This window comes from Orcinus orca, chromosome 15 (genome assembly GCF_937001465.1).
Source record: "Orcinus orca chromosome 15, mOrcOrc1.1, whole genome shotgun sequence".
In the NCBI taxonomy this organism is placed as follows: domain Eukaryota; kingdom Metazoa; phylum Chordata; class Mammalia; order Artiodactyla; family Delphinidae; genus Orcinus; species Orcinus orca.
In genome coordinates this window covers 70,808,556-70,836,504 of record NC_064573.1, presented here as the reverse complement: position 1 = coordinate 70,836,504, position 27,949 = coordinate 70,808,556, and the positions used below count along the sequence as shown (strand labels likewise).

The 27,949-nt window shown below is 48.7% G+C and overlaps 1 protein-coding gene across 4 annotated transcripts in view; it reads left to right on the top strand.

The window, feature by feature from the left end:
- Positions 1–8,507: 8,507 nt before the first annotated feature.
- The window catches only part of SGSM1 (small G protein signaling modulator 1), a 78,188-nt gene continuing 58,746 nt past the window's right edge, over positions 8,508–27,949 (top strand). Inside the window, exons 1-2 of one of the 4 annotated variants that reach the window (XM_049697810.1) lie at positions 8,508–8,731; positions 8,829–8,872. In XM_049697810.1, coding sequence (XP_049553767.1) covers positions 8,713–8,731; positions 8,829–8,872 — 63 coding nt within the window. In that variant the 5' untranslated portion in view covers positions 8,508–8,712. Of the gene's footprint in view, positions 8,732–8,828; positions 8,873–11,498; positions 13,630–27,949 lie in introns of those variants that run through there. The other 3 variants (XM_049697811.1, XM_049697809.1, XM_049697812.1) reach the window with 3 other exon arrangements.

Sequence of the window (27,949 nt, the reverse complement as noted above, 5' to 3'; positions counted from 1 at the left end):
ATTATCATTATTATTTTCTATTTTGTGAAAAGGTAACATATGTTCATAACAATTTTTTGAAAAGCACACTGCTGGAGGGACTTCCCTGGTGGTCCAGTGATTAAGACTCTGTGCTCTCAATGCAGGGGGCACAGGCACGGGTTCAATCCCTGGTTGGGGAACTAAGATCCCACATGCCGTGTGGTGCGGCAAAAAAAACTGCAAACGTACTGCTGGAAAGAGCACACAATTCAAAGTAAGTCTCCTTCCCATGCATTAGTAAAGGGAGAAAGACCCATCGGCAAAGAGAATGGAGCCACACACAGCAAGAGAAAATCATTAAACTTCACACAGCCAGAGATGCTATTTGGCTTGTCCTTTTCTTCTGTCAAATCCACCCCCCATATCTTTCCATCAATTTAAGTGACTCAGAGTAAGTGTCTTTCCTGTCCCAAGAGCCTTGACTAAGATCTGCTTTAGCAGCTCAATAACATAATTTTATCACTTCAGTAAATTAACAGTCATATGTACTTACATGGCATGTACACCAAGAGTCTCCATAAACACGATGTCATTTGATTCTTATCTTCACAGGTGCACTGGGAGATAGATAGACAAGTAGAATTAACACCTCTCCCATTTTATAGATGAGAAAAGTGAGGCCTAGAGGATAAGGAATGATGTTCAGAAGGCAATGCCTGTGGCACAGGAACCAGGACATCCTGGAGCCCTCAGAGACCATCTGGAACACTTTTCTCTCCCACCTTCTCTAGGCCTCACTCATAGGCACACTCTTGAGCCACATACTCTTCGTTCTGCTTCAGTAACAATGTTCACACCAAATAACTTCAGCCCTCTGGCTACAGCTGACTGGAGCAGATAGGGCCACCTGACCCAGGATAGAGTCAGTTCATTGGCTAGACTAAGCCAATCAGATTTTGAAGTTTGGAGACTGGAAACAGGTTTTTTTATAAATTTATTTGTTTATTTTTGGCTGTGTTGAGTCTTTGTTGCTGAGTGTGGGCTTTCTCTAGTTGCGGCGAGCTGGGGCTACTCTTCATTGTGGTGTGTGGGCTTCTCATTGCAGTGGCTTCTCTTGTTGTGGAGCACAGGCTCTAGGCATGCGAGCTTCAGTAGTTGTGGCATGCGGGCTCAGTAGTTGTGGCTCGTGGGCTCTAGAGCGCAGCCTCAGTAGTTGTAGCACGAGGGCTCAGTAGTTGTGGCTCATGGGCTCTAGAGCACAGGCTCAGTAGTTGTGGCACGAGGGCTCAGTTGTTGTGGCTCTTGGGCTCTAGAGCACAGGCTCAGTAGTTGTGGCGCATGGGCTTAGTTGCTCCGTGGCATGTGGGATCTTCCTAGACCAGGGCTCGAACCCATGTCCCCTGCCTTGGCAGGTGGATTCTTAACCACTGCGCCACCAGGGAAGTCCCTAGAGACTATTATTTCTTGAGCATTTTCTGTATGCCAGGAATATAGCACTTGGCATCCATTTCATTCTCACAAGCTTATATTGATCATTATTGGCCCCCATCTTATAAATGAGGAAACTGAAGTTCAGGAAGGTTAAGGGACATGATCAAGGTCACACAGCTGGCAAGTAGCTGAGTTGAAATTCAGTCTTGTGTACGTCTGACCAGAGACTGTGGTCTTAACCAGTATATGGTGCTGCCTCCCTGAGTGGACCCCAGAGCTTTCTCAGCCACCCCACTTTCAACACCCCAGTATTCAATTTACTGACCAACATGTAATTCCCCAAATGTATCATACTGGCTGTCACCTCTGAACCCTGCATGTATTATTCCTTCTGCTTTCCATGCCCTGGATCTGTCACCTCCTAACAGCCAGACCTTGGGCTTTGTTATTCCATCTCATTGATCTCAGTTTCCTTGTGTGTAGAATGGGAAACACTGATTGTAACCTTTACCTCGTAAGGACAATATGAGGACCAAGTGATGACTGTGAAACCACTTTATAAACTTTGGCAATACTCCCCCAAACTGTCTACAGATTAGTACAATCCTTAGGGAAATTCCCAACACCATTTTTGCAGAAATGAAAAAACTGATCCAAAAATTCATATGGAATATCAAGAGTCCTCAAATAGTCAAAACAATCTTTAAAAAGAACAAAATTGGTAGATTCACACTTCCTTACAGTTATCAAAACTGAGGTGCTGGAATAAGGATAGTTATATAGATCAACTGAATAAAATTGGGGGCCCAGAAAGGAGACCATACATCTATGATCAATTGGTTTTCAAGAGGCTGCCAAGACATTCAATGGAGAAACAATAGTTTCTTTTTTTTTTAATTGGAGTATAGTTGATTTACAATGTTGTGTTACTTTCTGCTGTACAGCACAGTGAATCTGTTATACATATACATATATCCACTCTTTTTTAGATTCTTTTCCCATATAGGTCATTACATAGTATTGAGTACAGTTCCCTGTGCTATACAGTAGGTCCTTATTACTTATCTATTTTATATATGGTAGGGTGTATACGTCAAGCCCAATCTCCCAAGTTATCCCTCGCCCCACACTCCCCCCTTGCTAACCATAAGATTGTTTTCTACATTTGTAACTCTACTTCTGTTTTGCAAATAAGAACTTATTTTGTAAATAAGTTCTGTTTTGTAAATACCATTTTTTAAAATTCCACATATAAGTGATATCATACGATATTTGTCTTCTTTGTCTGACTTACTTCACTCAGTATGACAATCTCTAGGTCCATCCATGTTGCTGCAAATGGCATTATTTCATTTGTTTTTATGGCTGAGTAATATTCCATTGTATATATGTACCACATCTTCTTTATCCATTCCTCTCTTGATGGACATTTAGGTTATTTCCATGTCCTGGCTATTGTAAATAGTGCTGCAGTGAACACTGGGGTGCATGTATCTTTTTGAACTATGGTTTTCTCTGGATATATGTCCAGGAGTGGGATTGCTGGATCATATGGTAGCTTTATTTTTAGAAACAATAGTTTCTTGAAAAAAGGGTACTGGGACAACTGGATATCCACATGCAAATGAAGTTGGACCCTTACCTCACACCATATATAAAACTTAACTCAAAATGGATTGGAGACTTAAATATAAGAGCTGTACCTATAAAACTCTTAGAAGAAAACATAGGGGCAAATAGGCATAACCTTGGTTTTGGATATGGTTTCTTAGATATGGCATCAAAATCACAAGCAACAGGGACTTCCCTGGTGGTCCAGTGGTTAAGACTCCATGCTGCCAATGCAGGGGGCACAGGTTCAATCCCTGGTTGGGGAACTAAGATTCCACATGCCCTGTGGAGCAGACAAAAAAAAAAATTTTTTTAATCACAAGCAACAAAAGAAAAAATACATAAATTGGACTTTATAAAAATTTAAAACGTTTTTTGCACTATCTCAATAGGCTGCTATCAAGAAAGAGAAAAGATAACCCACAGAATGGAAGAAAATATTTGCAAGCCATATATGTAATAAGAGTCTAGTATCCAGAATACATAAAGAATTCATACAACTCACCAACAAAAAGACAATTCAATTTAAAGTGAGCAAAAGACTAGAATAAAACTTCTCCAAAGAAGTTATACAAATGGCTTACAAGCATATGAAAAGATGTTCAACATCATTAGTCATTAGGGAAATGCAAATCAAAATCACAATCAGATACCACTTCACACCCACTAGGATGACTATAATTTTTAAAAAGGAAAATAGGTTTTAGCAAGGATGTGAAAAAATTGAAATCCTTGTACATTGCTGGTAGGAATACAAAATGGTACAGTCACTATGGAAAAGAATATGGAGGTTCCTCAAAACGTTAAGCATAGAATGACCATGTGACCCATGTCTTAGTCAGTTTGGACTGTTATAACAAAATACCGTAGACTAGGTGGCTTATAAACAACAGAAATTTATTTCTCACAGTTCTGAAGACCAGAGAGTCCAAGATCGAGGCACTGACAAATTCAGTGTCTGGTGAGAGCCCACTTCCTGATTCATAGATGGCTATCTTCTTGCTGTGTCTTCACGTGGTGGAAGGGGCCAAAGAGCTCTCTGGGGTATCTTATAAGGGCACTAATCTCATTCATGAGGGTTCCATCCCCCTGACCTAATCACCTCCAAAAGGTCCTACCTCCAAATACTGTCACACTGGGGATTAGATGTCAACATATAAATTTGAGGGGAACATCAACACTCAGTCTATAGCACCCAGCAATTACACTCCAAGCTAAATAAAAATATTTGTCCACATAAAATCTAGTACACCGAAGTATACAGCACTATCCATAGCAACATTATTCACAACAGCCAAAAAGTGGAAACAATCCAAATGTCCGTCCACTAATGAATGAAGAAACAAAATGTGGTATGTCCATAAAATGGAAATTCTTAAGCCGTAAAAAGGAATGAAGTACTGATACATGCTACAACATAGATGAATCTCAAAAATATGGTGTGTCAAAGAAGCTGGACACAAGGCTACCTACCTACTGATCATTTAACTTACATAAAATCTCCAGAACAGGCAAACTGATAGGTACAAAAAGCAGATTAGTGGTTGCCAAAAGTTGGGGGAAGGGGGAAATGTGGAGTGACTGCTTAATGGGTACAGGGCTTCCTTTTGAGATGAAGAAGTGTTCTGGAACTAGAGAGTGGTGATGGCTTCATCACATTGTGAATGTACTAAATACCACTGAATTGTCCACTTTAAAATGGTTAGAATGGTGAATGTTATGTGACTGTTACCACAGTAAATTAAAAAGGCTTGCTGATGGATAGAATGTGGAATGAGAAGGTAAGAAGGAAATCAAGACTCTCCTGGGTTTTTTTAGGGAGTTATGGACTGGAGGAGCCTTAAGTACTCACTGTGTTACAGTCTCCACCACATCCATTCTCTTCTTTGTCTAGGCATGCTCATTCCCGCCCCAGGGGCTTTGCACCTGCTCTTCCATGTGCCTGGGATGATCTAGATCTATATTTATTGACATAGAGAGATGTTCTTTTTTTGTGTGTGTGTGGTACGCGGGCCTCTCACTGTTGTGGCCTCTCCCATTGCGGAGCACAGGCTCCGGACGCGCAGGCTCAGCGGCCATGGCTCACGGGCCCAGCCGCTCCGCGGCATGTGGAATCCTCCCAGACCGGGGCACGAACCTGTGTCCCCTGCATCGGCAGGCGGACTCTCAACCACTGCACCACCAGGGAAGCCCTAGATGTTCATTTTCAAGTGAAAAAGCAGGTCACTTTTTTTTTTTACAAATGTTCATGTAAACAGATGAACACATTACATAGAATAATTTTATCAGCAAGGTGTTTTCAACTGCAGGTAAGAGAAAACTCTAGGTCAATGACTTCACAATAGGGTCATGCCGTTGTGCCAGTAATCAGTGTATTGCTTTTCAACTCCAAATTCTTTCTTCCATAGTGAATGGAAGTATTCAGGGGTCTTTGGCCATAAGCCACAGAAGCTGACTTTGGCTAACTTAAGAAGAAAAACGGGCATTCCCGGAGTCCAAGGGAGGCTCCTCCATAATAATCAAGACTGCATTAAGATCATCTTTTATACTGAGCACGATGCTGAGTTTTCTCAGTAGAGGGCGCTAAAGAGACACTGCAGGAGAAACAGGCATTTCTCGCTGGTTCCCGCAGCTGCACCAGTGGTCACCAGCACAGGTATGAGGCAAAGCCTGGGTAGCTGTGAGTCAGATGGTGGAATTCTCAGACCCTGAGGAGGGCTTTGGGATCTTTCCAAGCTGATCTTAGGTGATGGCGCCCCAAGTGGGGAGCGGTCTAACTTCAGCGGAGAGAGCCAAGCTCCTGGTTCAGAAACCTGAGCAAATCCAGGTCCCACCGATGCCCATCTTCCTGTTGCTATTAAAGCAAGCTTCATCAAGTCCTTCTTTTTGGAAGAAAAGCTCCAGGTTTTCAAGGAGGGACCATCACAGGTCACCTATCCATGCCTAGTGCTTGGCAGAAGGAAAAACATGGGTTTTGAGAAATGGCTCCCCATAGTGGGGCCTGGGCATCCTACTTTTCTAAAGTACCACAATTATCCTAGGGGCACAGTCAAGGATAGAACCACTGGATCAATCTCTTGAGCCCTGAGGTCAGAATTCTGACTGCTGTTCACTTCGTGTATTACCTTTTTTTTTTTTTTCTTTTGCCAATAGACAACTGTTTCTCATATTCTGGGCACCTGCACTGGAGATAGTGAGGTGCTGAGGTCCTCCCACAGAAGGAGCAGGCTGTGTGACCCAGGCCAGACCAATCAGATGCTCCCTGTCTGGAGCAGGGCCTTAAATAGGTGGAGCTCCTGTCACCTGAGTGGTGGTGCTCTAAAGTCTTTGTCAGATGACTATTCCCAAGAGTCTCTTTCTGGCCTTCCAGAACTGCCTTGGTTTTCATCCCATTTCTGAGTCTTCCAGCCTCCCTTGGACTCTGGGAATGCCCATTATCCTTCCAGTCTATTCCCTCTTGCTAAGTTAGCCAAAGTCAGAACCTGTGGCTTATGGTCAAAGGCCCCTGACACTGACAAATGGAAAAGAGGGGACTCTGGATCCACAGCTGCAGGGAGAGGGCACACTCTGAGCTGTCCTCAGTCCTTCTGAAAGGAAAACTGAATAGTGGGGGCCCCTCTGGGGCAGGATGCAAATCCTAAAGTGGACTTCAAGGCCTTACAGGACTTTGGCCCACCATTGTGCTCCTTGTTTGTGCCACTCCAGCCCCACTGGCTTCTCAGCTTGTCATCACACTCTGTGGGCGCACTCCCACCTCAGGGTCTTTGCACTTGCTGTTCCCTTTGCCTGGAATGCTCTTCCTCCAGAAATCCCTACAGCCTACTCCTTTGCCTTTGCTCAAATGACATCTCTTCAGTGGGGCCTCTCTCAGCTACCCCACTTCAAAATACAAAGCCCACCCATCTGGGCCCTCCCTCTCTGCTTTGCCTACTTTATTTTTCTCCAGAAGCTTCCATCCTACTATATCATCTGCTTATTTATTTTGTTGTCTATTCCCTAAGCCCCACAAAGTGAGGCATTTTGTCTGTCTTGCTCACTTCAGTATCCCCAGCACAGTAACCTGGCACATAGTAGGTGCTCAATAAATATAGATCTGAGATGCATCCTGGGTGGATGCAGTCAGGAACTTTGTGGAACAAACCTTGGTCCCAAAGAGCCCATTGCCTGCCCAGCCCTGGAGATCCTGGCTGACAGGTGCCCCTATTGGGGTCCTGCCAGGACCCCACTCTCCCAATGACCTGCATGTGGGGGAGGGAGCCCCTCAAGGCCTGGCATCTCCTGGATGGAGAACCAGTGTGCCTTGGAAGATTCTTAATAATACCGCATACCTCAAACATATGGCGGCTTCAGTTCCAGATCATCACAAAAAAAGCGTGAATAGCAAAATAAAGCAAGTCACACAAATGTTTCAGTTTCCCAGTGCTTATAAAAGTTATGTTTATACTATACTGCAGTCCATTAAGTGTGCAATAGCATTATGTCTAAAAAAATGGACATATCTTAATTTCAAAATACTTTATTGCTAAAAAATGCTGTCATGCAAGCCTTCATTGAGGAGTCAATCTTTTTGCAGGTGGAGGGTTTGAAATATTGTGAGAATTACCAAAATGTGACAGAGACACAAAGGAAACGAATGCTATCGGGAAAATAGCACCAATACACTTGCTAAATTCAGGGTTGCCACAAACTTTCCATTTGTAAAAAACAAAACCCACAATATCTGCAAAGTGCAGTAAAGGGTATAAGACACAAGCAATACTTTAGTTGAAAATAGACTGAAATCTATAAGTTGACTGGGAAAATGTGAACACTGACTGGATATTTGTTGTTATTAAGAATTTAGTGTTAATTTTTAGGTCTGATAATGAGATTGGGGTTTTGTTGTAAACAAAAAGAGTTCTTATATTTCAGAGATACACTGAAATATTTATAGATGAAATGATAATGGTGTCGGGGGTAGGACACAAATGAGGTATAAAAAAGAAAAGGTTGGCTGTATATTAATAACTGGGGATGGGTAAATCCGGTTTATTATGCTATTCTCTCTACTTTTATATATGTTTGAAAATGTCCATGGTAAAGTTTTTAAAATGAAAAAAAAAGCAAAGCAGAATAAAACGAGGTATGCCTGTAATAATAATAATAACAACAACAACAGTAATAGTAGCAGCACAGCTATCTTTTATGGTTGCTGGCCTTTTTTTCCTAGGTGTGTGCTAAGCACTTTACATTCAGTACTTCATTTAAGTCTCATATTATTCCCATGAGGTGATCATATTATACCCACTTTAAAGATAAGAAAACCGAAGCTAGTAGAGTGTCGATAGTAGCCCCACCGTCTCCCGCCACTTCCAAGCCTGGCACACAGCAGACATTGAATAAATGATGCTGTCCTTCCCGGCCGCATAGAAGGCGGGTGGGCATGGAGGTGTGGGGGCGGTCCCTCAGGAGGGAGGTCCAAGCGCGGGATGCGCGGGACGCGCCGGATGCGCGGGGGTGAGCGTGTGTGTCGGGCCGCGCGGAGCCTCAGCTAGGGCCTGGGCGGCCCAGCGTGGCTCTTCGGAGGGTGGGGCAGCCGCGGCCCGGCCTGACGTCTGGCGCCTTGACCGTCACTCGGCGCTCGCCCCGCCCCGCCGCGGCCGCAGCAGCCGGGAGAAGCCCCTAGGAGCCACCGCCGCCGGCCACACTTGGATCGCAGCGGGCGCAGCCATGGCTTCAGGGCTGGCGGGTAAGGGGACGCGGGGCGCGGGGGCGGCGGGAGGGCAGCCCCGAGCCGCGGCCCCCAGCCCTCGGCTGAGCGGCAGTTCCCCCGTGTCACCCCACAGAGGCGGAGACCCGGCAGAGGTTGCTGCGCACCGTCAAGAAGGAGGTAAGTGCCGGGCGGGGGCCGGGGGCGCGACCCACAGGGAAGGGAGCCACCGCAGCCAGCCCGGAAAGCGTCTGCAAAGGAGCGGTGGCCTCCTGGGATGTGGAGCTACCCTGTGTGGGTGCTGACCCCACGGGGCTAGAAGCGGGTGAGCTTGGGGGTGAGATTATTGGTGGGGGGCCCTGGGTGTTTTTGTGCTGTGTGCAGGGGCGACTGCTGTGTGAGGGCCCTCCAGGTGGAGGCACACCTGGATGTGTCTGAGTAGGACCCCCTCTTGTGGAAGAGCAGGTTGGTGGGTCTCGCCAAGGTGAGAAAAGCACTTGGCGGGGCTGACAGGGCATGTTGCTGGGGGCGGGCTGGATGGGACTGCAGCAGGAGCACCAGACTTTGGGAAAGGGGAGGAAGTCACTACAGGGAAATAAATCTCCCCACCTACCCCTCCCCGAAATTCTCAGTCCTTGGAGCCACCCCCAGGAGCCAGGGGACTCCCTCCCTGAGAGTCCCAGGTCAGTGGGTTACTCCATTTGAGGCATGTGCGCATGCTCCCCTGGCAGGCAGGTCCCCCCCTGACCCCCACGCCACCCCACCCTCGAACGAGGGTGAGAATTAGTCAGGGTCCAGCTGCCCCTCTGCCCCTTCACTCTCCCTGGGGTTAGACGGAAGCCCAGTCTAGCTTTAGAGTTAATAGTTCATGACTTCTCGGAGAGTGGGAGAATCTATAGTGATGGGTGCCTGGGGAAGCATTTAGATACCTGGACTGCGTGTGTTTTTTTGTGTGTGTACGTGCATGCACATGTCTGTGTGGGTGAGGACATGTAGCTGTGAGTATGTGTATCTGAGAACATGTGTGCATCTGCCTGGAGATATCTAAGTGTATCTCTATGTGTACATGCATCCGTGTGTCTGTGTGTTTATCTGTTTTTGTGATTATGATGTGTATCTGTGTGATGTGGGAATCTCTGTGAATGAGTGAGGTTGTGACTGTGTGTGTGCATGTGACATGGGATGCATGAGTCTGTGTGTGAATGAGTGAGCTGTGACCATGTGTGTATGAGTGAGGCTGTGTCCGTGTGTGTGCATCGCCCTCCTCATGTCACCCGCATCCCTCCACGTGGGACCCCATTGCTGCTGAGCCTGCCTCACATCTGCATCCTAAGTGCTCAGCCCTAGACCAGGAATGGCCGCAGACCTCGGGGGCTGACCTGATCCTGTGCCTCTGTGTATGTTGAGGGTGTCAGTATCTGGTAACAGTGCTGTCCACCAAGAAGCCCCTCCCCGCACGGTGGCAGATACCACCAAGGGCAGCCTGGAGGCTGGAACCTGTTGCTGCCCCTCCCCGCTTGGGGAGCGTGGGCATGTGTCTGTGCATATGTCTCAGTGTGTGGCATGTCCCATTGTTGCTAAAAGAATCAGCTCCAGGCTGACTGCCCATTCTAGCGTTTCTGAATAAGGAGACATACAGGCTACATGGAATCCCTCAGAAAGGCCCAGAACTTTTCAGCTCAGGCCTCTTAGAGACCCCTGTGGGGACCTGAAGAAAGCTCTGTCTAGACTAGACCCTCTTTCCATCAAAACCTACATATTCTGATTGTTTCGGGGGGAAGTGTGTATAGACCTCCCGCCCAAAACCCTTCAGGTTAAAAACATACAATTTTTTTGTTCATTGTTTAATTAAACCTAGGTGTAATATGCGCTCCCCAAATGTTTTCACCTGGAGTGGCTGTGTTTTTAAGGAAATGCTTGACTGGTTCAACAAGAGGTTGGGGGAGGGGACCTACAGGCAGAAGAGCTTGTGAACATCTTGGAGGGAGTGCTTCCCTGGTTCTGGGCAGGCCTCCAGCTGGGGCCCTGAACCCAGCTCTGCTACCAGCTCCCTCGATGCCCTGGACGAGTTCCTTCCCCTCTCAGGGACACAGTTTCCATATCTGGAGGAGGGAGCATTGGTTCAGTGTCCCTGGAGGTCCCATCCATGTCAGTCTAGTTTGGGTTATTGGCCAGGCTGTGGGGGACTTTTCCCCTGGTGGCCAGCGGTCTGAGGCTGCATTCTCTCTCCTGGGAGCAGCTGAGTTTGGGGCTTGGGATGAGCTTTCTGCCTGGCTCGAGGCCGAGGCCATCTCCTGGTCAGAGGGACCTCTTGGCATCCTGCTTGATGCCTGGATGGGGGGCAGGGGGCGCGGGGTGCAGAGGCAGAACCTTGCAAGTTTCGGCAAAGGACCTCGAGTGCCCATTGACCCCGATCTGCAATCAGAAGGCAAGACTTATAGTTGCAAGTTGATAGCTGTTTCTAAATTTTGCATTTCGTGGGGCACATCGTTTTAGTAATTAGTGCTTCCACTTACTGGGGGCTACTCTGTGCTGTATCCTGTGTGCACAGTAATTTTATGAAGTGAATGAGGTTGTTCCCATTTTCAGACAAGGAAACTGAGGCTCAGAGAGGAGGAGTGAATTCCTCAAGAGCACACAGCCCAGAAGGGACTTATCCCCCTGGTCTGTCTGGTGTTAGAGCCAGGCTGTCTTACCCCCTAAATCACAAACATGCCCATCCACATCTACACAGTGCCACAATCTCAGCATGTGTGGGTGGTATAATTTCCATTGTACAGATAAGAAAACTGGCCCAGAGAGAGTAAGCGAAGTGTTTTAAGGGCACAGAACCAGTGAAGGGGAACAGTCTTCTGTCTGTGAGCCCCCTGTTCAGCATGGGTGCCCCCAAGGGCGTGGTGACAAATCCATGCCCCCCAAAGCAGATCTCCTCTCTCCTTTCCTTCCTCTGCCTACCTCTTTGGAGAGCATCTCCAATGGAATGGTGAAGGGGAGCTCTTTGCTTAGAAAACTGGGAATTGATTGAGGTCTTCCTTCTCTCCACCCTCTGGGTTCAGAACCACATCCCTGCCTGTCACAGCCTCGCCCAGAGGCCCCTTCCATCCTTCTTTCTGGAAGGGGCGGCTTAACAGTCAGTTTCTGTAGATAAGCCAGGCAGGTCTGCAAAGTTTGTCTGAGCCACTGAAGCTACAAAGGCTAGTAGAGCCTGTGGGGCTGGAAGTTCCATCTAGTGCTGACTCAGCTGGGCTCTGTGGATCCCACAGTGAACAAGATCGGCCCTGCCCTCTGGGGGCTTACATTCCAGTACAGTGGACAGACCCTGACAGACATCCGAATGTAATTAAAAGGATGATTGCAGGCTGTGCACTGAGGTCTGAAGTAGAAGCACTTGGCATCACAAGAACATATAACTGCATGCAGGTGGCTCAGGAGGGCTTCTCGGAGGAAGTGATGTTTAAGAAGATGTGTGAAGGATAAGTAGGCTTTTTAGGTGAAGGTATGAGGTAGCAAGAGACAGAGGAAAACCATTCCTGGCAGAGGGAACTGCACATGCAAAGACTTTGTGGCTGGAGGGAGCACTACAGACAAGGAATGGAAGGACTAGGAAGTGGCTGGAGTGCAGAGAGAAAGGACAATGGTGCCACATGCAGAGGGGGCAGAGCATGTGGTCCTCTCCTAAAAGCAAGAGGAAAGGAGTGGGGAGGACATGAGGAATATGGAAAGAAGAGGGTGGAGCCGAAACTCATTGCTTATCAATTGTACAACTTGGACAAGCATCTGTCTTTACCTTCACACGTATCTGGGTTTCAGTTTATTCATAATGGGGGTGAAAATTACTCACCTATCAGGGTAAACCATGTGAAAACACCCACCACGTTAGTCTGAGCTTCTCCAGGACAGGAATCTTTTTATTTTCTGTCTCCCCAGCACCACCCAGGGAAAGCTGGGGACAGCGTGGCCTCAGCATAATTTCCTCCAGTTAAATCCAACCAACTCTATCCTGGCTCCTTCCTGGCTCGATTAGCCCTCCCCTCCTTTTCCCTCCCCGCCTCCACCCCTTAATTTTGTTTTGGTTCCCAGAGCCTCAGGGACTGGCTTCCCGTTGCCATGACGACTGCCACTAAAGGAGCTAGCCACGTGACACGAGTTGATAAGGGAAGCAGAGTGTCTAACTGCCTTGTTTTCCTGCCTCAGGGCTGGGCCTGGGAGGCCTCTTAATTGGAGGGGAGAAGGCAGGGGCTTGTGGGCTGGAGGAGAGACCCTGGGAAAGAGGCAGGGAGATGAGGTGGGTGCTAGAGAGGAAGCTACGCTCTGCACACTGGAGCTGGTGTGAGGGCTGTCCTGGGGAGCCATCCTCACAGTGGCTGAGCTGGGCTTGTCTGGGGACTCAGCCTCCCAGCTCCTGAGTGGGGGATCATGAGAGGGGAGGTAGGTGGGACGTGTTGAGAAGGTTGGAGGAAATCAAGAGGGAAACAGCTGATGTTAGTACTAGGACCCTGTGGTGGTGTCAGTCTAACCCGGTGGCTCTTAGTGAAGGAGGGGGCACAATTTTGCCCCCCAGGTAGGATTGCCAGATAACATACAGGTCACACAGTTAAATCCAAATTTCAGATAAACAACAAACAGTTTTTTAGAATGAGTATGTATTGCTAAATCTGGCAACCCTACCCCAGGGGACATTTGGCAACATCTGGAGACATTTTTGGTTGTCATAGCTGCGGGTGCTACTGGCATCTAGTGGGAAGAGACCAGGAATGCTGCTCAACATCCTACAAAGCACAGGACAGCCCCCATCACAAGGGAGTATCCAGCTCAGAACAGCACTACTTTGCTGATTGGTCCCCACATGCCACCTTCTTTACTCAGAAAGACAGCCCTAAGAGGGAGAATAACCATCTCCTTCACTTTATAGAAGAGGACCTGGAGGCACAGAGACGGTAAGCAGCTCGCTTTAAGGTTGCACAGCCAGCCTGTGGAGAAGCCAGGATTCAAATCCCACATTCTCAGGATCTGAAGGGTGGCCTCGTGGCCCCTGATTCACAGAGGGCAGAGGGAGGGAGGGAGCTACAAGCTACAGCAGAGTCCCCAGAAGCAGGCTTGGGGGTCAGATGTGTGTAGGGGAAGGAGATGAGTCAGGAAAGGTCCATTAGCCCCAGCTTGTGCAGGGCTGTGGATGCCAGGCGGCAGCCTTTGCTCCATCAGATAGTAGGGAGCTCTAGAAGATTTATGAAAGGGGAGGTCTTGCTTGGAGTTGTACTTCAGGAAGTTTCATTTGGCAGCAGGGGCCAGGACAGACCCTTTCTGCCAGCTCTTAGAAGAAAACGTCCTCTCTTCTTTCCTTCTTTCCACAAATATTTATTGAGCATCTACTAGGTGCCAGGCACTGTTGTAGGAACTGCAGATTGAGAAGTGAACAAAGCAACATCCCTGCTCACATGCTCTCGTGAAGCTTACAGTCTAGTTGGGGGACAGATAACACAATAAATATAGTGACAGGAGCTATGAGGAAAATAAAGCAGGAAAGGTGGTGGAGAGTGGTGAGAAGCGTGCTCCAGAGGGGGCACTCTGGGATGGCCTTTCTGACAGGGTGACATTGTCTGCTTGGCAGACGTCTGTGGGAAGGGTGTTCCTGACAGAGGGAACAGCATATACAAAGCCCTTGAGTGGGGAACAGTGAATAGCGAGGAGGCCAGCGAGGCTGGAGCAAAGGGAAAAAGAATGAAGGAGGATGAGATGAGGTCAGAGAAGGAACAGGAGGCCCATCGTACAGGGCCTGTGGCCCTCGGAAGCTTTGGCTTTTACTCTGAGTGAGATGGGAGCCGTGGGGGGATTTTGAGCATGGGGGGAGTGTGAGTTCACCTATGTGTGGCTGCAGGCAGGCAATACATGGAGGGGACAAATGAGGATACAAAGTCATTAGGCAAGAGAGGAAACTTCTATCTAGTTCTTTCCGAGCTTTCCATTCTTGGGCTGGAAATCACAGCCCCACACTCCTCTGCTGGGCCAAGTGGAGGTTCCGAAAACACTTGCTGATCGAATGAACAAAAGCAGGAATACTGGGTGGGATATTTTGGGGCTCTCTGTTGCTTGCAGGGTTGACTCAAATCAGTTGGTGTGTGTCGTGTTTTCGAACTTAAAACGGCAGAAGTTCTCATGAATAATGCAGCTATATCCACACATAGTCTGGTTTGATGCTTTTTTTGTATCTCTGGCAATGCGGCTTCCGGGAGCTTTGGATAGTGGTGGGCTTGGGTTCGATGTGATGGGGGTGGCAGGAGGGACTCTGGCTTTCCTGCCTAGATATGTCTCCCGTGAAGTCTGGCTGGGTCCCCCCTGCAGTAACCTCCTGAGGGGCTCTGCGAGAGGGTGGTAGCTTTTGCTGCTGGTTGGCAGGTGGGAAAGTGCATTTCTGTCACCCAGTTGGACCCACAGTTGTTGGCTGCAGACCCCAGGATGGGAGGTGAGGACACCTGAGTCCTTGTCCCAACTCTGCGTCTAACGACCTGTGGCCTCCTAGCGGGTCCCTTCTCCCTGTCTCATTCTCCTGCTTTCTAAGTGGACAAGGTCGGACGGCTCAGGGATTCTAAGAACATCGAGCCATCTAATTTGACCGGCATCTCTTTACAAGAGCCAAGTCTCTCCTGTGTTTTCTCTACTCTGAATTTGCCAAGTCTGTATTTAAGACTTATTATACTCAGTAGCTGATAAGACTTTTGGGGAGCCTTCACTCAAGGAAAACAAGGGCTCGACTAAAGCCATTCTAATGGGATCAGGTTTTTTTTAAACAGCATTTACTGAGCATTTTATATGAATGACTTCATTTAAGTATCTCAGTGCCCCGTGGAGTGGATAAAATGTTCTCCCTAATAGAGAAGGATATTGAGGCACAGAGATGGCAAGTAACACCCCTGCGGTCGTGGAGACTGTAAGTGGTACAGCTTGGGGGTCTGGCTCCAGGACCCAGCTCTGCACTCTGGAGCCAAAACCAATGTGGTTATAAGCTGTGACGAGAGTGTGGAGTTAGGGATAAGGCCAAGCTTTGGAGCCAGACAGCCTTGAGTTCAGGTTGCAGCCCTGCTGTTTAGGAGCTGTGGGAATCTCTCTGGCTTGAGTTTCCTTGTGTATCAGATGGCCAGGGCATCATCTACCACTCGTTTATGCCGTCACACGGGGGTTTGACAGTATTTGTGGAGGGACCAGGCACAGTGCTTGGCTCACTCAGTTAAGAGTGAGATGGAACTCGTTTGCAGAAGGACATTTTGCTGCCCTTTCTGGTCACGTTGAACTTGCAGATGCCCTCAGCATGGGATCATGATCTCCTTGGGTAAGCCTCGGGCTGGGGGGTGCCAGGACCACAGCAGCAGTGCTGTAGCCTAGGAAGGGGATCCAGCGGGACTGAGCCCTTGAGTAGGAGTCTGCAAGGCTGAGTCTTGACTGATGGCATTGCCATCCTCGGGTGGGCAGCTGGAGGTTCCCTCTGTGTCTGACTGCTCATCGGCCCCCGTGGAGGTAATCCCTCAGCCTCAGGAGGTCAGAAACCCTCGTGAGCCTGCTGGCCCTGCCGCTTAGCTGCTGTGAGCCCCCAGGTGAGGCAGCTAGGAGGGCTGAACTCCAGTGGGGGCAGCGTATTTTTCTTTCTTTTAGTAGTACAAGAAGATAGGAGATGAATAGTTTTTTTGTGCTTTTTCTTTACAAAATCTTGAAGGAACTCAGATTCTGGGCATTTGTGAAGGACAGTAACAGGTCCTATTGCCGTAGACCCCATACAAAATCGGATAACTGAAGCCCCAAGAGATCAAGGGACTTGGTGATACGTGGGGCATTGAATGAATTCTCCTCTAATTATTGTTATTTAGTGAATTATGTTGAAATAGAAAGTTAGAATTAGAGCAGCTATCATTTTTTTTTTAAGAAATAAAGACATTTTTACTACTACCATTTATTAAACGCTACTCTAAGTGCTTTACTCTGTCTCATTTAATCCACAAAGCAATTTTCCTATAGAGTAGGTACAGAATAGCAACTCCTCTTTACTGAAGAGGAAATTGAAGCTCATAGAGGTTAAGAAATGAGACTAAGTAAGGTCACACAGCTGCAAAGCAGCAGAGCAGGGTATTTTAGCCAGCCCCGTCCAATTCAAGTTGGATGATAACTTGCTAAAAAAAAAACTAGTTAAAACAGTAAATAAACATATAAATATAAAGCAGAAAGGGAAAGAGAGGCTAAGAAATGGATCTATTGGTTCAAGGGTTTGGGAAGTTTGTAGTGATCCGGCTTTATGTACAGCTGTATCCAGGGGTTCCAGTGATGTTATCAGGACCATCTCTCTCCATCTCTCTGTGCTGCTTTTGTCTGTGTAAGCTTTATGCTTCCTCTCTGTGGGGAGGTAGAGGGTTGCCCAGCCGCTCTCAGGAAACAATATGCCAGCTTGACATGGAGACAAACAGAGCTTCTCCTTCCCCACGGTTCTAGCAGAAGTCTTAGGATTACATCTCATCCGACCAGCCTGGGTCATGTGCTCCTTTTGCGCCAATGGCTGTGGGATGGATTGCTCTGATTGGTCAAGCCTGGAGGGGTGAAGTGTGGAGTCAGCCCTGTGAGAGTAAAGGAGGGGACCCAGAGGAGAGTCAAGGTGAAATGACCAGACAGGGAGATGGTAACTAGGCCAACAAACCACAGACATCCACCTTCACAGCCTGAGGGTCCTGCATTTGGAGCTCAGCCCCTAACAGTAGAGGTGGCCACTCTGATGCTCCGTGCCTGGCTGTGATTCCAAGTGCTGCCTGGGGACCTGCTGTGCGCAGGTGTCTGCTGGATCAGAGATTTTCACTCTGGGGTGTGCAAAACCCTGAAATTGTACAAACACTTTGTACTTGCTGTATGGAGAGGGTATCTTCCATCATCCTCAGGACCTGTAAAGAATCCACAACCCAAATACCCTAATACAGTTGGTGTCCTTTAATATGGTTTTAAATAAACCTTTCACAGATTAAAAAAAAAAACAAAACATCCTGAAAGATGCTGGGATACAAAGGTGAATACAGTACAGTTTCCCAACCTCCACGTGCTCAGAAATGAAATAGTGTCTCCTAATTTCTAACCCAGTGAGCCCTCTAATAATAATATCAATCTCTAATAATAATCATAATGAGCATTTATTGGGCACCTACTATATTCTAGACCTGCACTGTCCAATGTGGGCTACTAGTCACGTGTGCCTATTTACATTTAAATCAAGTAAAATTACATTTTAAATACTGTTCCTCAACGGCACTAGGCACGTTTCAATAGCCCCACGTGGCTAGTGATACCATATTGGACAATACAGGGATACAGCATGTCCAGAAAGTTCTATCATGTTCTAGACGTTGTGCTAAGTGCTTTATATCCATTAACATATTTGATCTTTAAAAAATCCTTAATAAATAGGACCTACCCCTACCTCAGAGGTAGGGGTAGGTCCTATTTATTATCCCATTTTACAGATGAGTAAACTGAAGCACAGAGCAAGTGAAGTGACTTGCCCAAGGTCGGAGAGCCCGTAAGAACCAGGATTCTAACCCAGCCCTTAAACACACTATCTCACTGCTTTTCCTCTTGAGGTTGGCTGGAGGTGGTTAGTCCATTTTCTGGTCCATCCTGAGTGTGAACCATCTGGGAATTCCGTTTCTTTCTTTCCTGCAGCCGCCCAGACCCCCAAATTTTGGGCAGCTTTCCAGAGAATCTCGGCACCCTCTGGAGTCCGTGTGTGCCTTCCCCATCCTTGAGGCCCGTGGGTCTGCGGAAACAGGGCATGTTGCCAGGGGAGCCGCCACACACAGTAGGCAGAGCAACCGGGAGAAAGCTGGCGGGTGTCCATGGTGTGGGCTGAGAATGTGAAACACGCGGGCCCTTTTTCCTGGGGATGGGGGGCGGCCGGGGGATGGTCTTCAAGGCTTCTCCATGTCCATCCGTGGCTGGGTGTGGGAGTGTTGGCCGGAGGGACCTTTTGGCCAGGATGTCCCCAGGTGAATGGTCTTAGAATCAGGCACTGGCGAAGACTCCTTGTCGTAGGGGTCTGGGGCACCTGTGCAGGGTGGCGATGACAGACCTGTTGGTGGGAACCCCATTCTCAGCCCCAGAACACCTCTCCTTCCAGGCCCCGCTGGCTGGCGGGTCTTTCTGCTCTTCGGAAACAATGCCTGGTGCCTATTTATAGCACATCAGTAAACTATTAACTGGGGCGGGACCGGCAGCAGCCCGGGAGAGGCATTTGCTTCTCCTGCAAGCCCCATAGCCACCTTTAGGGCGTTTAAGAGTGAGGAACCGGAGGGAGGGCTTTTCTAACCCTCTGAAAATCCACATGCCACCACTTCATCATTTATTTATTTATCCGCTCATTCCCATCACACGGATGGGACTGCAGAAGGACACCCCTGTGGCTTTGCCTTCCTTACCTGTGTGGATGTGGTGGGCAGGGTGGAAGGATGTGGGCGTGAGGGTGGGGCAGATCAGTCCTGGAACTGCAGGCGAGAGAGAATCCCGAAAAGGAAGCTTCGATCCATTCCCTGTGGTTGCTGAGGTCCTAGTGCCAGACACCTTCAGACCCCTGCTCTGCGAGGCCCCAGAGCGCCCTGCAGACCACACAGGCTGAAGGCGAGGAGGAGTCTCTTTGGAAGGAGACTCAGCCTGTTTGCCCAAAAGCTGGGACCCCCGCCGACATCCTCCATGAGTGGCAGAGTAAGGTAAAGACATTTTTTTAAGAAACAGACTTTATTTTTTTAGAGTAGTTTAGGTTCACAGTAAACATTAAATGAAAAGTACAGAGATTTCCCTTACACTCCCCACCCCACACATGCACAGCCTTCCCCACTATGGACCCCCCACCAGAATGGGACATTTGTTACAATGGAGGAATCTACATTGACACGTTATCACCCCAAGTTCACAGCTACGCTAGGATTCAGTCTTGGTGATGTGCATGCTGTGGGTCTGGAATGCATAGGGACGGTATCCACAATTAGAGCATCACACAGAACAGTTTCACTGCCCTAAAATCCTCTGTGCTCCACCCTAGTCATCCTTCTCTCCCCCCAACCCCTGGCAACCACCATCTTTTTACTGTCTCCATAGTTTTGCTTTTTCCAGAATGTCGTACAGTTGGAATCATACAGTATGTTGCCTTTTCAGAGTGGCTTCTTTCATTTAGTAATAAGCATTTCAGCTTGGACATTCTTTTCATGACTATGATTTTCCTTCGGGAACCGACGTGTGGCAGAGAGAGGGAGCTAGGAGGTGCCTGGCGAGCTGGGAGAGATGGGTCATGAAAGATGATGGCTGGGGCAGAGGTGGAGCTGGCAGGCGCTGCTGGACCCTGGCTGTGACTGTGACATTGGGCTTCACTGGGCTGAGGGAGCTGGTGCATTGGCCACCTGGCTGCTAGCGTCCCCACCGTGACTTGGGACTCTGGAGCAGGAGACCTTGATTCAGATCCCAGCCTCTTCACAGGCCAGATGACCTTTGTCCCTCCCAGGTCTGCTGCTTCGTTGGAAAAATGAGAATAGTAGCAATGACACCCATATTATTGTGAATCTTTGGGCTCACATATGTAAAGCTCCTACCCAGCTTGTGGGAAGCATCGTAGGTGTCTCTTGAATGAATGAATGAACCTACTGTGTGCCAGGGTCGGTGCAGAGCAGATAGTCATGGGTTTGAATCCCTGCCCTGCCATTTGAAAACCTTGTGCTCTTGGAAAGTCATTTAATCTCACTGAGACTCAGTTTCCTCGATTGTAAAATGAGGAGGCTAATTGTATCCATTTCTCCAAATTACCACAAGGATTGGATGAGATAAACCCCCTAAACACAGTGCCAGGCACACAGTGAGCACTTTATAAATAAATGCCGGTTGTTCTTACATAAAGCAAATGCATAAAGCACCTACTATGTAGCTGCTATTGTGTTTAATGCTTTATATTGAGTTGTCTGAGGTGTTTATATATATTTTGGATATCAACCCCTTATCGGTCATATCATTTGCATATATTTTCTCCCATTCCGTAGGTTGTCTTTTTGTTTCGTCAATGGTTTCTCTTGCTGTGCAAAAGCTTTTAAGTTTAATTAGGTCTCATTTGTTTATTTTTGCTTTTATTTCTTTTGCCTTCAGAGACAGATCCAAGATATATTGCTACAAAATGTATTCTCTTATGCCTTTGAGACAATACTAATCTCTAATACAAATACTAACATAACACTAAGATGAATAGCACCATTTTATGGATGAGAATGCTGAGGCTCAGAGAAGGGACATGATTTGCCCGAGATCATGCGTGCATGAGCTGGGATATAAATTCTGGAAGTTTGATTCCAGAGTCCAGTGCTCATGGCTGTGCAGTGGGTGTTACTCTAGGAGTTGGGAAAGGGAGGGGGCGTCACATCAACTCGAGGGGGTCTCAGGAGGGAGTAAGAAGGTCACATTATCTGGTTCTGGAGCACTGGGTGGTTTTTCCAGAGCTGGAGGTGGATGTAAGGGTGGGTGGGGATGTCAGGTGGAGGGTACTGCAGAAGCGAATGTCAGGTGGTGGGAGTCACATGGGTCACATAGAAGGAATGCACGTGTGACTGGGAAGGGACAGGATTTGGCAGGAAAGGCAGGTGGAGCCACACCATGGGAATAGTTATAGCTTGCCAGGCGGTCCCATCCAGCCCCAACATCTGTGTCTGTGCTTTGGAGCTTCCCAAAATATTCCTTTCCCTCCCCCCCACCGCCCCACCCATCAGCCCCAGCCCTGTTCCAGCCCCTCCCAACTCTCACCTCCTGCGTGCCTCGCCCATATCAAATTAAAAAATACAGAGCTGCCAGCTATTTCCATGTAGTGCTTTTCCCTGCCACACTGTCCGTACATCTGTTCCTTCCTTTGAGCTCCAGGGCACCTCTGTGGGGGAAGTAGCAGGAGGAATTTTTTTTCCCTATGCTTTAGAGTTGGTGAATCCGAAGCCCAGAAAGTTCATTTCTACTTGTACTTCAGATCTTGAGCGTCACCTCCTGCAGGAAGCCCTCCCTGACCTCCCCACCCACCCAGTTTCCTTGTTATCTGTTCTCATAGAACCAAGTTCTTTCACTGCAGAGAACTGGTCTCGCTTCGTCATTATCTACCCGTAGGTGTGATTTAGTTAATGTCTTTCCACCTTGCTTGACTGTGACCTCCATGAGGACAGGGACTCTATCTGCTTGCCACCTAATGCTGCACACATAGGAGGCGCTCTGTGAATGTTAACTGACTGAGCAGTCAGTTTTGACAGTTTTGGTTCATGTGATACGTTATGGGAAGGCAGGTGTTAGCGGAACGTGGAAGAGGCATGCTTATCCCCGCTTGGGGTATGGAAAGTCCAGGAAGGCTCCCAGGAGGAGGGGACCCCTGGGCTGAAGCCTGAGTTGCAGTTAGCCAGCTGGAGCATGCAGGGAGGGGCATCTGGCAGAAGGCACCACCTAGGCAAAGGCGTGGAGGTGAGCCCATTGCGTTGCCTTTGGGGACCTGCGTCCTGAGGCAGGGCTGGAAATACTGGCCTCTTAAGGTATCTGCATCTTGTTCTCAGCATCCGGGGTGCCTGCAGAGTGGCCCAGCCTATCCACCTCTTACCCCCCTCACCCCAGTCATTGTCGAGGGGGCCTTTGAGCCACCCCCCTTTTCTCCCCACTTTCCCCACATGCTGAGAGTTTTGTTTTGTTTTTTATTTATTTTTGGCTGCGTTGGGTCTTCGTTGCTGCACGCGGGCTTTCTCTAGTTGCGGCGAGCGGGGGCTACTGTTCGTTGTGGTGCACGTGCTTCTCATTGTGGTGGCTTCTCTTGTTGCGGAGCACGGGCTCTAGGTGCGTGGGCTTCAGTAGTTGTGGTGCGCTGGCTCAGTAGTTGTGGCTCACGGGCTCTAGAGCACAGCCTCAGTAGCTGTGGTGCACTGGCTTAGTTGCTCCGCGGCCTGTGGGATCTTCCCAGACCAGGACTCGAACATTGGCAGGCGGATTCTCAACCACTGCACCACCAGGGAAGTCCCTGAGAGTTATTTTTAAAACCACTTCGAAGGCCCTCCAGGCATCCTAATCTAACGGTCCTCTCCACTGTGAGTTTCTTGTAGATGTAAGAGTCAGGCTGCCTAGGGGCCTCCATCTCAGAAGCTGTTGCTACCTAAGCATTACTCACCCACCTGCACCACCAGGCACCTGCCACCTGAGACCCCAGCTGGTGTGCGGATGCTCTAAGGCCTCCGCCGAGCAGGTGGCAGCTCTGGTGATGTTTATTTAGGCCTCCTATGTGCCACAGGCACTGTGCTGGGTGCTTTAAACCAGGGGTCCCCGTGGCCCAAATGCAGCCTGTTTGTGTGCTGCCCTTGAGCCAGGAGTGCTTTTTACATTGCAAAGCGTTGTAAAAACAAAAGAGACTCTGTGACGTAGACTGTACGTGGTCTAAAAAAGAGGTTTGCCAGGTTTAGCAAATGAAAATTCAGAAAGCCCAATTACATTTGACTTTCAGGGAAACAGTAATGTTTTAGCAAAAGTATTTACCATTCGCTATTTGGAACATACTTATACCAAATATATATATGTATTTCTTGTTTATCTGAAATTTAGATTTTACTGGGCATCCTGTATTTTATATGGCACCGCTATCCTAAAGCCTGAAGTATTTGCTCTCTGACTTACTACAGAAGAAGTTTGCTGACCCCAGCCTTACACACATAGCAAACGAGATCAGGCATCAGAGGGGCTTAGGTCACTGCCTGGAACCCAGCTCCATAAGCATCGGCTACTGGTATTCGTGTTATTGGTATAATCAAAATGATCACCAAATATATATTGAACTGCTTTTCCTAGGGGCTCAAGGTTTACTTGGGAGAGACGGACACTGAACGAATAAATCCACAGACGTGTAGTGACGATCAGGCTGTGATAAGTTCTAGGGTGCCATGCAAGAGACTCCGTTTTAGACAGGGCAGTTCTGAGCACTGTGCCTGTTTTGTCTATGGAATCCTCACATAGCATCCCTGTGAGGTGGTGCAAACATCATCCCCATTTCACAGATGAGGAAACCGAGGCCCGAGGTTCCCCAGCGAACAGCAGAGCTGGAGTTTGACCTGGGCCTGGTGGCTCCCAAGCCCGTGTTCTTACTCACGTCACTAAAATGCCTCCCTTTATATGGTGCCAGCTGTGTGCTGGGTCTCGTTTGAGGTCCCCTGCCTGTATTTTCCGTCATCCTTGTGACAGCCCTGCATACTGGGCCATGTGATTCCCATCGGGGCTTAGAGGAGTGAACACAGCACAGTGTGGAGAGTCAGGGAGGAGGAGCAAGTCGATTTGGAAGCTGGCAGGGTTCCAGGTGGGCAACATGAGGGTACCTGGGTGTGCGCAGGTGGCAGGTGTGAGGAGGAGAGACACAGGGCAGCCCGGGGAGCCACCAGGAGCCCCCCTTCCGGCTTTGCAGATTAGCCCGGATTTCCCTGTCTCCCTCCTGAGATTACTCCTCCTTTTATGCTGTTTAAATATTTGCAGGTAGAGGGAGGGAGGGATGGGGGAGGGCAGGGCATATTTCTGAATGGTTGCCGGGTGGGGCCCGCGGTGGGGTGGGGTAGGTGCTCTGAGGCCTGATGTGGAGGCACGGCTGGGCCACAGCCAGAGGAAGTTGGGGTTGGTGAATAGAGCTGAAAGGGCCCCTTAGCAATTGGCCATTCACCTAACTAACTAACCCTCATGGATATCCACTGTGGGCCACTCAGTGAACCTGACTGTCACTACCATGTCAAGAGTCATTACTGTTTGTAGCATCCCTACTGTGTGCCAAGTACAGTCTCCACAGTCTCATTCAAGCCTCACATTACCCCTGTGAGGTAGGGGTGCTAAGACCATCCACCCCACTTTACAGATGGGGAAGCTTGTCTAGCATCATGTGGGCAGTGAGTGGCCAAGGATTGGACCCCAGGTCAGTGACTCCACCTCTTGGGCTCTTAGCCTCTCTCAACTGCCTCCTCACATCCTGTCCTTAGAGCTGAGAAGCTGGTTCCAAAAAGAGTGAGCTCCCCATCATTGGAGAAATGCAAGCAGTTGTTGGAGGACTCCTTAGAATGGAGCTGGAGAGTGATCACAGTTTCCCGACCACTGTGACCTTTGAGGTGCCCCTGCCTCTGAAGGGTCCCCACAGTGGGATGTAGTTGGCAGAGTCACATCCAGGTGACCCAGGTCTTCTGACTCCCAGTTCAGTGCCTCTTTCCATCCCCAAGTTGGGAGACACTGGAGAATCCCTCCTCACAGGTTTCTCAGCACCTTGGGATTTCAGAGGGCCTGACCCAGCATTGGGCAGGGCTGGAGGCAGGGCTTCAGGTCAGGCCGTCAGACCTGGCTTCAAGTCCTGGCTGTGTGACCTACAGGCAAGTTGTATAAACTCTCTGTGCCTCACTTTATCCATCTCTAAAATGGGGATAATAATGCTCCCATGAGGATTAAATCAGACATTCTATACAGATCACCTGGCACTTCGTAGATGCTCTTAGTATACATTCTCTTTTATTCTAATAACAAAAGCAGAATGACAAAACAAAAGGAGAATAACAGAAGCGTTTGGTTCACAGTGGCCTCTGCTTCTGCAGTGACAGGCAAAGTATTTGTTAGAACAAAGGCCCTGGGTCTGAATCCTGCTGCCTCTGCATGACCTGGGTCAAGTTAGCTAATGTTTGTGTGTCAGTTTCCCCATCTATAAAATGGGAATAACTTGGGAAATGACCTCATTAAGGTTGTGCTTACAGATAGTCCCCGGAACACAGCGAGTGCCCAAAAAAGTGAGGGTAAGCTTTAGCGTCATAAAGCTTCTACTGTGTGCCAGCCCGGCCTACCCTTTCACCAGTCACATCGCATTTAACTCTCAGCACAGCCCCAGGGGGTGATAGGTTCCACTTTACAGATGAGGAAACTGAGGTGCCAGCAGGGGCACGACTCGACCGAGCTCACACTGGACGTGAGTGGCCGGGCTGGGATGAGAATGCAGGTCTGTGTGGCTCTAGAGTGGCGCCAACCATAGTCACTGCCTCTGTGCTGCCCAAATGGGGCGGGATTCCTGGTCCAAAGCTTAGAAAATCACGCAGGCCGCAAGGAGCCAGGATGGCACCCTGCCACTGCCACTGTCTCCAAACCACCCCACGGTCCCTCAGTCTGTCTGCCTCCAGCGTGGACCAAGTTCAAGACCATGTCTGGGGTTGTGAGAGGGGGAAGGTGGTTGAGCTAATTTCAGAAGTCTTCTGCAGCTGCCAGACCCTCTTCCCCCGCCCCCAGTGCTGACCTGTCCCCGGGGATGGGTCCCCCCCTCGCAGGAGTGGGCAGCAGCCTCTTTCTTCTTGCGGCGAGACCATGCCCTCTTCTGCAAGACTCTCAGTGACCTTCTGGGGGAGGCTCCCACAGCATTGCCTTTTAATTTCCTCTCCTGGCCTCCGGCTATCAGCCTGTTATGAACTTCTGGGAAGATATTCTAGCCCACAGCTGGGAGCCAACGGGAGGTGGGGAGGGGCCCTCACTCGCCGGAACCCCTTGTTCAGGCTGAGGACACCCTGGGTGCTGCATTCTCCCCTCCACCACCCACCCCCAGATCCATCCCCTGGACAAGAGGCCCCGAGCCAGGCAGCCACGGGCTCCTCCCTGCAGCCGGCTTCCCAGCTGTGTGACCCTTTGAATTTCAGGATCCACAGCTGTAAGCAGACGGCCTTCTCCGCTCTGCAGATTCTGGAGTTGAGACAATGTGTGTGTGCAGTCAGGGTGCCGATAGGAAGCAAGTGCTTCCCAAGGTGAATTTAATAAAGGGCTGTTGACTAAGGCAAGGGAAGGATGCAGCACCCCGTGATATTAACGTTGGGGAGCCAGGACCCGCTACTGCCCCCAGTCTGATCAGGGTGGGAGGGAGAGGTTCCCAGAAGGGGCAGCCTGTGTGGGGGGGGTCCCCAGAGACAGCTGTGACTGCTACGCCTCTTTCTTAAGGATTTGGGGGCAGCTCCTTATTTTATATTTTATATCCTCCCCCACCCTTCCGCACTCTCCCCGCCTCTCCTTTTCCATCCCCTTAGATCCTTGAGTACAGTCTGAGCGTGCTTGAGATCACCTGGAGGGCTTGATCACCACCTCAGAGTTTCTGATTCAGTAGGTCCAGGGTGAGGCTGAGCATCTGTACCTCTCTCTGACCAGTTCCCAGCTGGTGCCAGTGCTGGTGCTTCTGGGCCCCACCCGAGGAGCTCTGCTGGTCCCCATCGCACTTACCTCCCACCTCTCTTAGCTTGTGGCTCTTTGAACTAAGGGCCCCTTCAGGGCAGGACTGTCTTACTCCATCCCTGCAGCTCTCTCCACCTTGAACTCAGTATCCGAGGGCTGGTTCTCAGAGGGGAAGCCCTCTCCTTTTTTCTTAGTCAGTCCAGCTTAAAGGTTTGTCAATTTTGCTGATTGTTTGAACAAACTCTTGCTTTTGTTAATTTTTTCTGTTCTCTATTTTGTTTATTTCTAATCTTGATTCCCCTCTGCTAGCTTTGGGTTTAGTTTATTCTTTTATAGTTCGTTAAGGTGTAAAGTTAGATTGCTGATTTGGGATCTTTATTCTTTAACGTAAGTATTTCCAACTGTAAATTTCCCTCTTATCACTGCTTCCCTTTCATCCCATAAATGTTTGCATGTTGTGTTTTCATTTTCTTTTGTCTCAAGACGTTTGTTGATTTTTCTTGTGATTTCTTCTTTGACTCATTGTTTAAGCGTGTGTTTAAATTTTCAGTTATTTCTGGATTTCCCAGTTTTCCTTCTGCTGTTGATTTCTAGCTTCATTCCATTGTGATCGGAAGAGACACTTTCTTTGATTTCAGTCTTTTAAAATTTATTAAGACTTGTTTTGTGTCCTAACACACTAATCTGAAGACTATTCCATGTACACTTGAGAAAAGTGTGTATTCTGCTCTTGTTGGTTGGACAGTCCATGTGTCTGTTAGGTCCAGTTGGTCTATAATGTCGTCCAAGTCCCCTGTTTCCTTATTGGCCTTCTGTCTGGTTGTTTTGTTGACTTACCTTTTAACAAGATCCTTCTGGACACTGTTAAGGCTGTTAAGACAGCCTCTAGGATGTAGATGCAGGGAGACCAGTGAGAGGTTACAGTGTCAATCTAGGAGAGATATGACTTGGACCAGCATCACTGGCACCTGGGCAGTGCTGGTGGAGGGGAGGAAAAATGGTTGGACTCTAAGTCTGTTTCAATGGTGGAGCCAAAAGAGT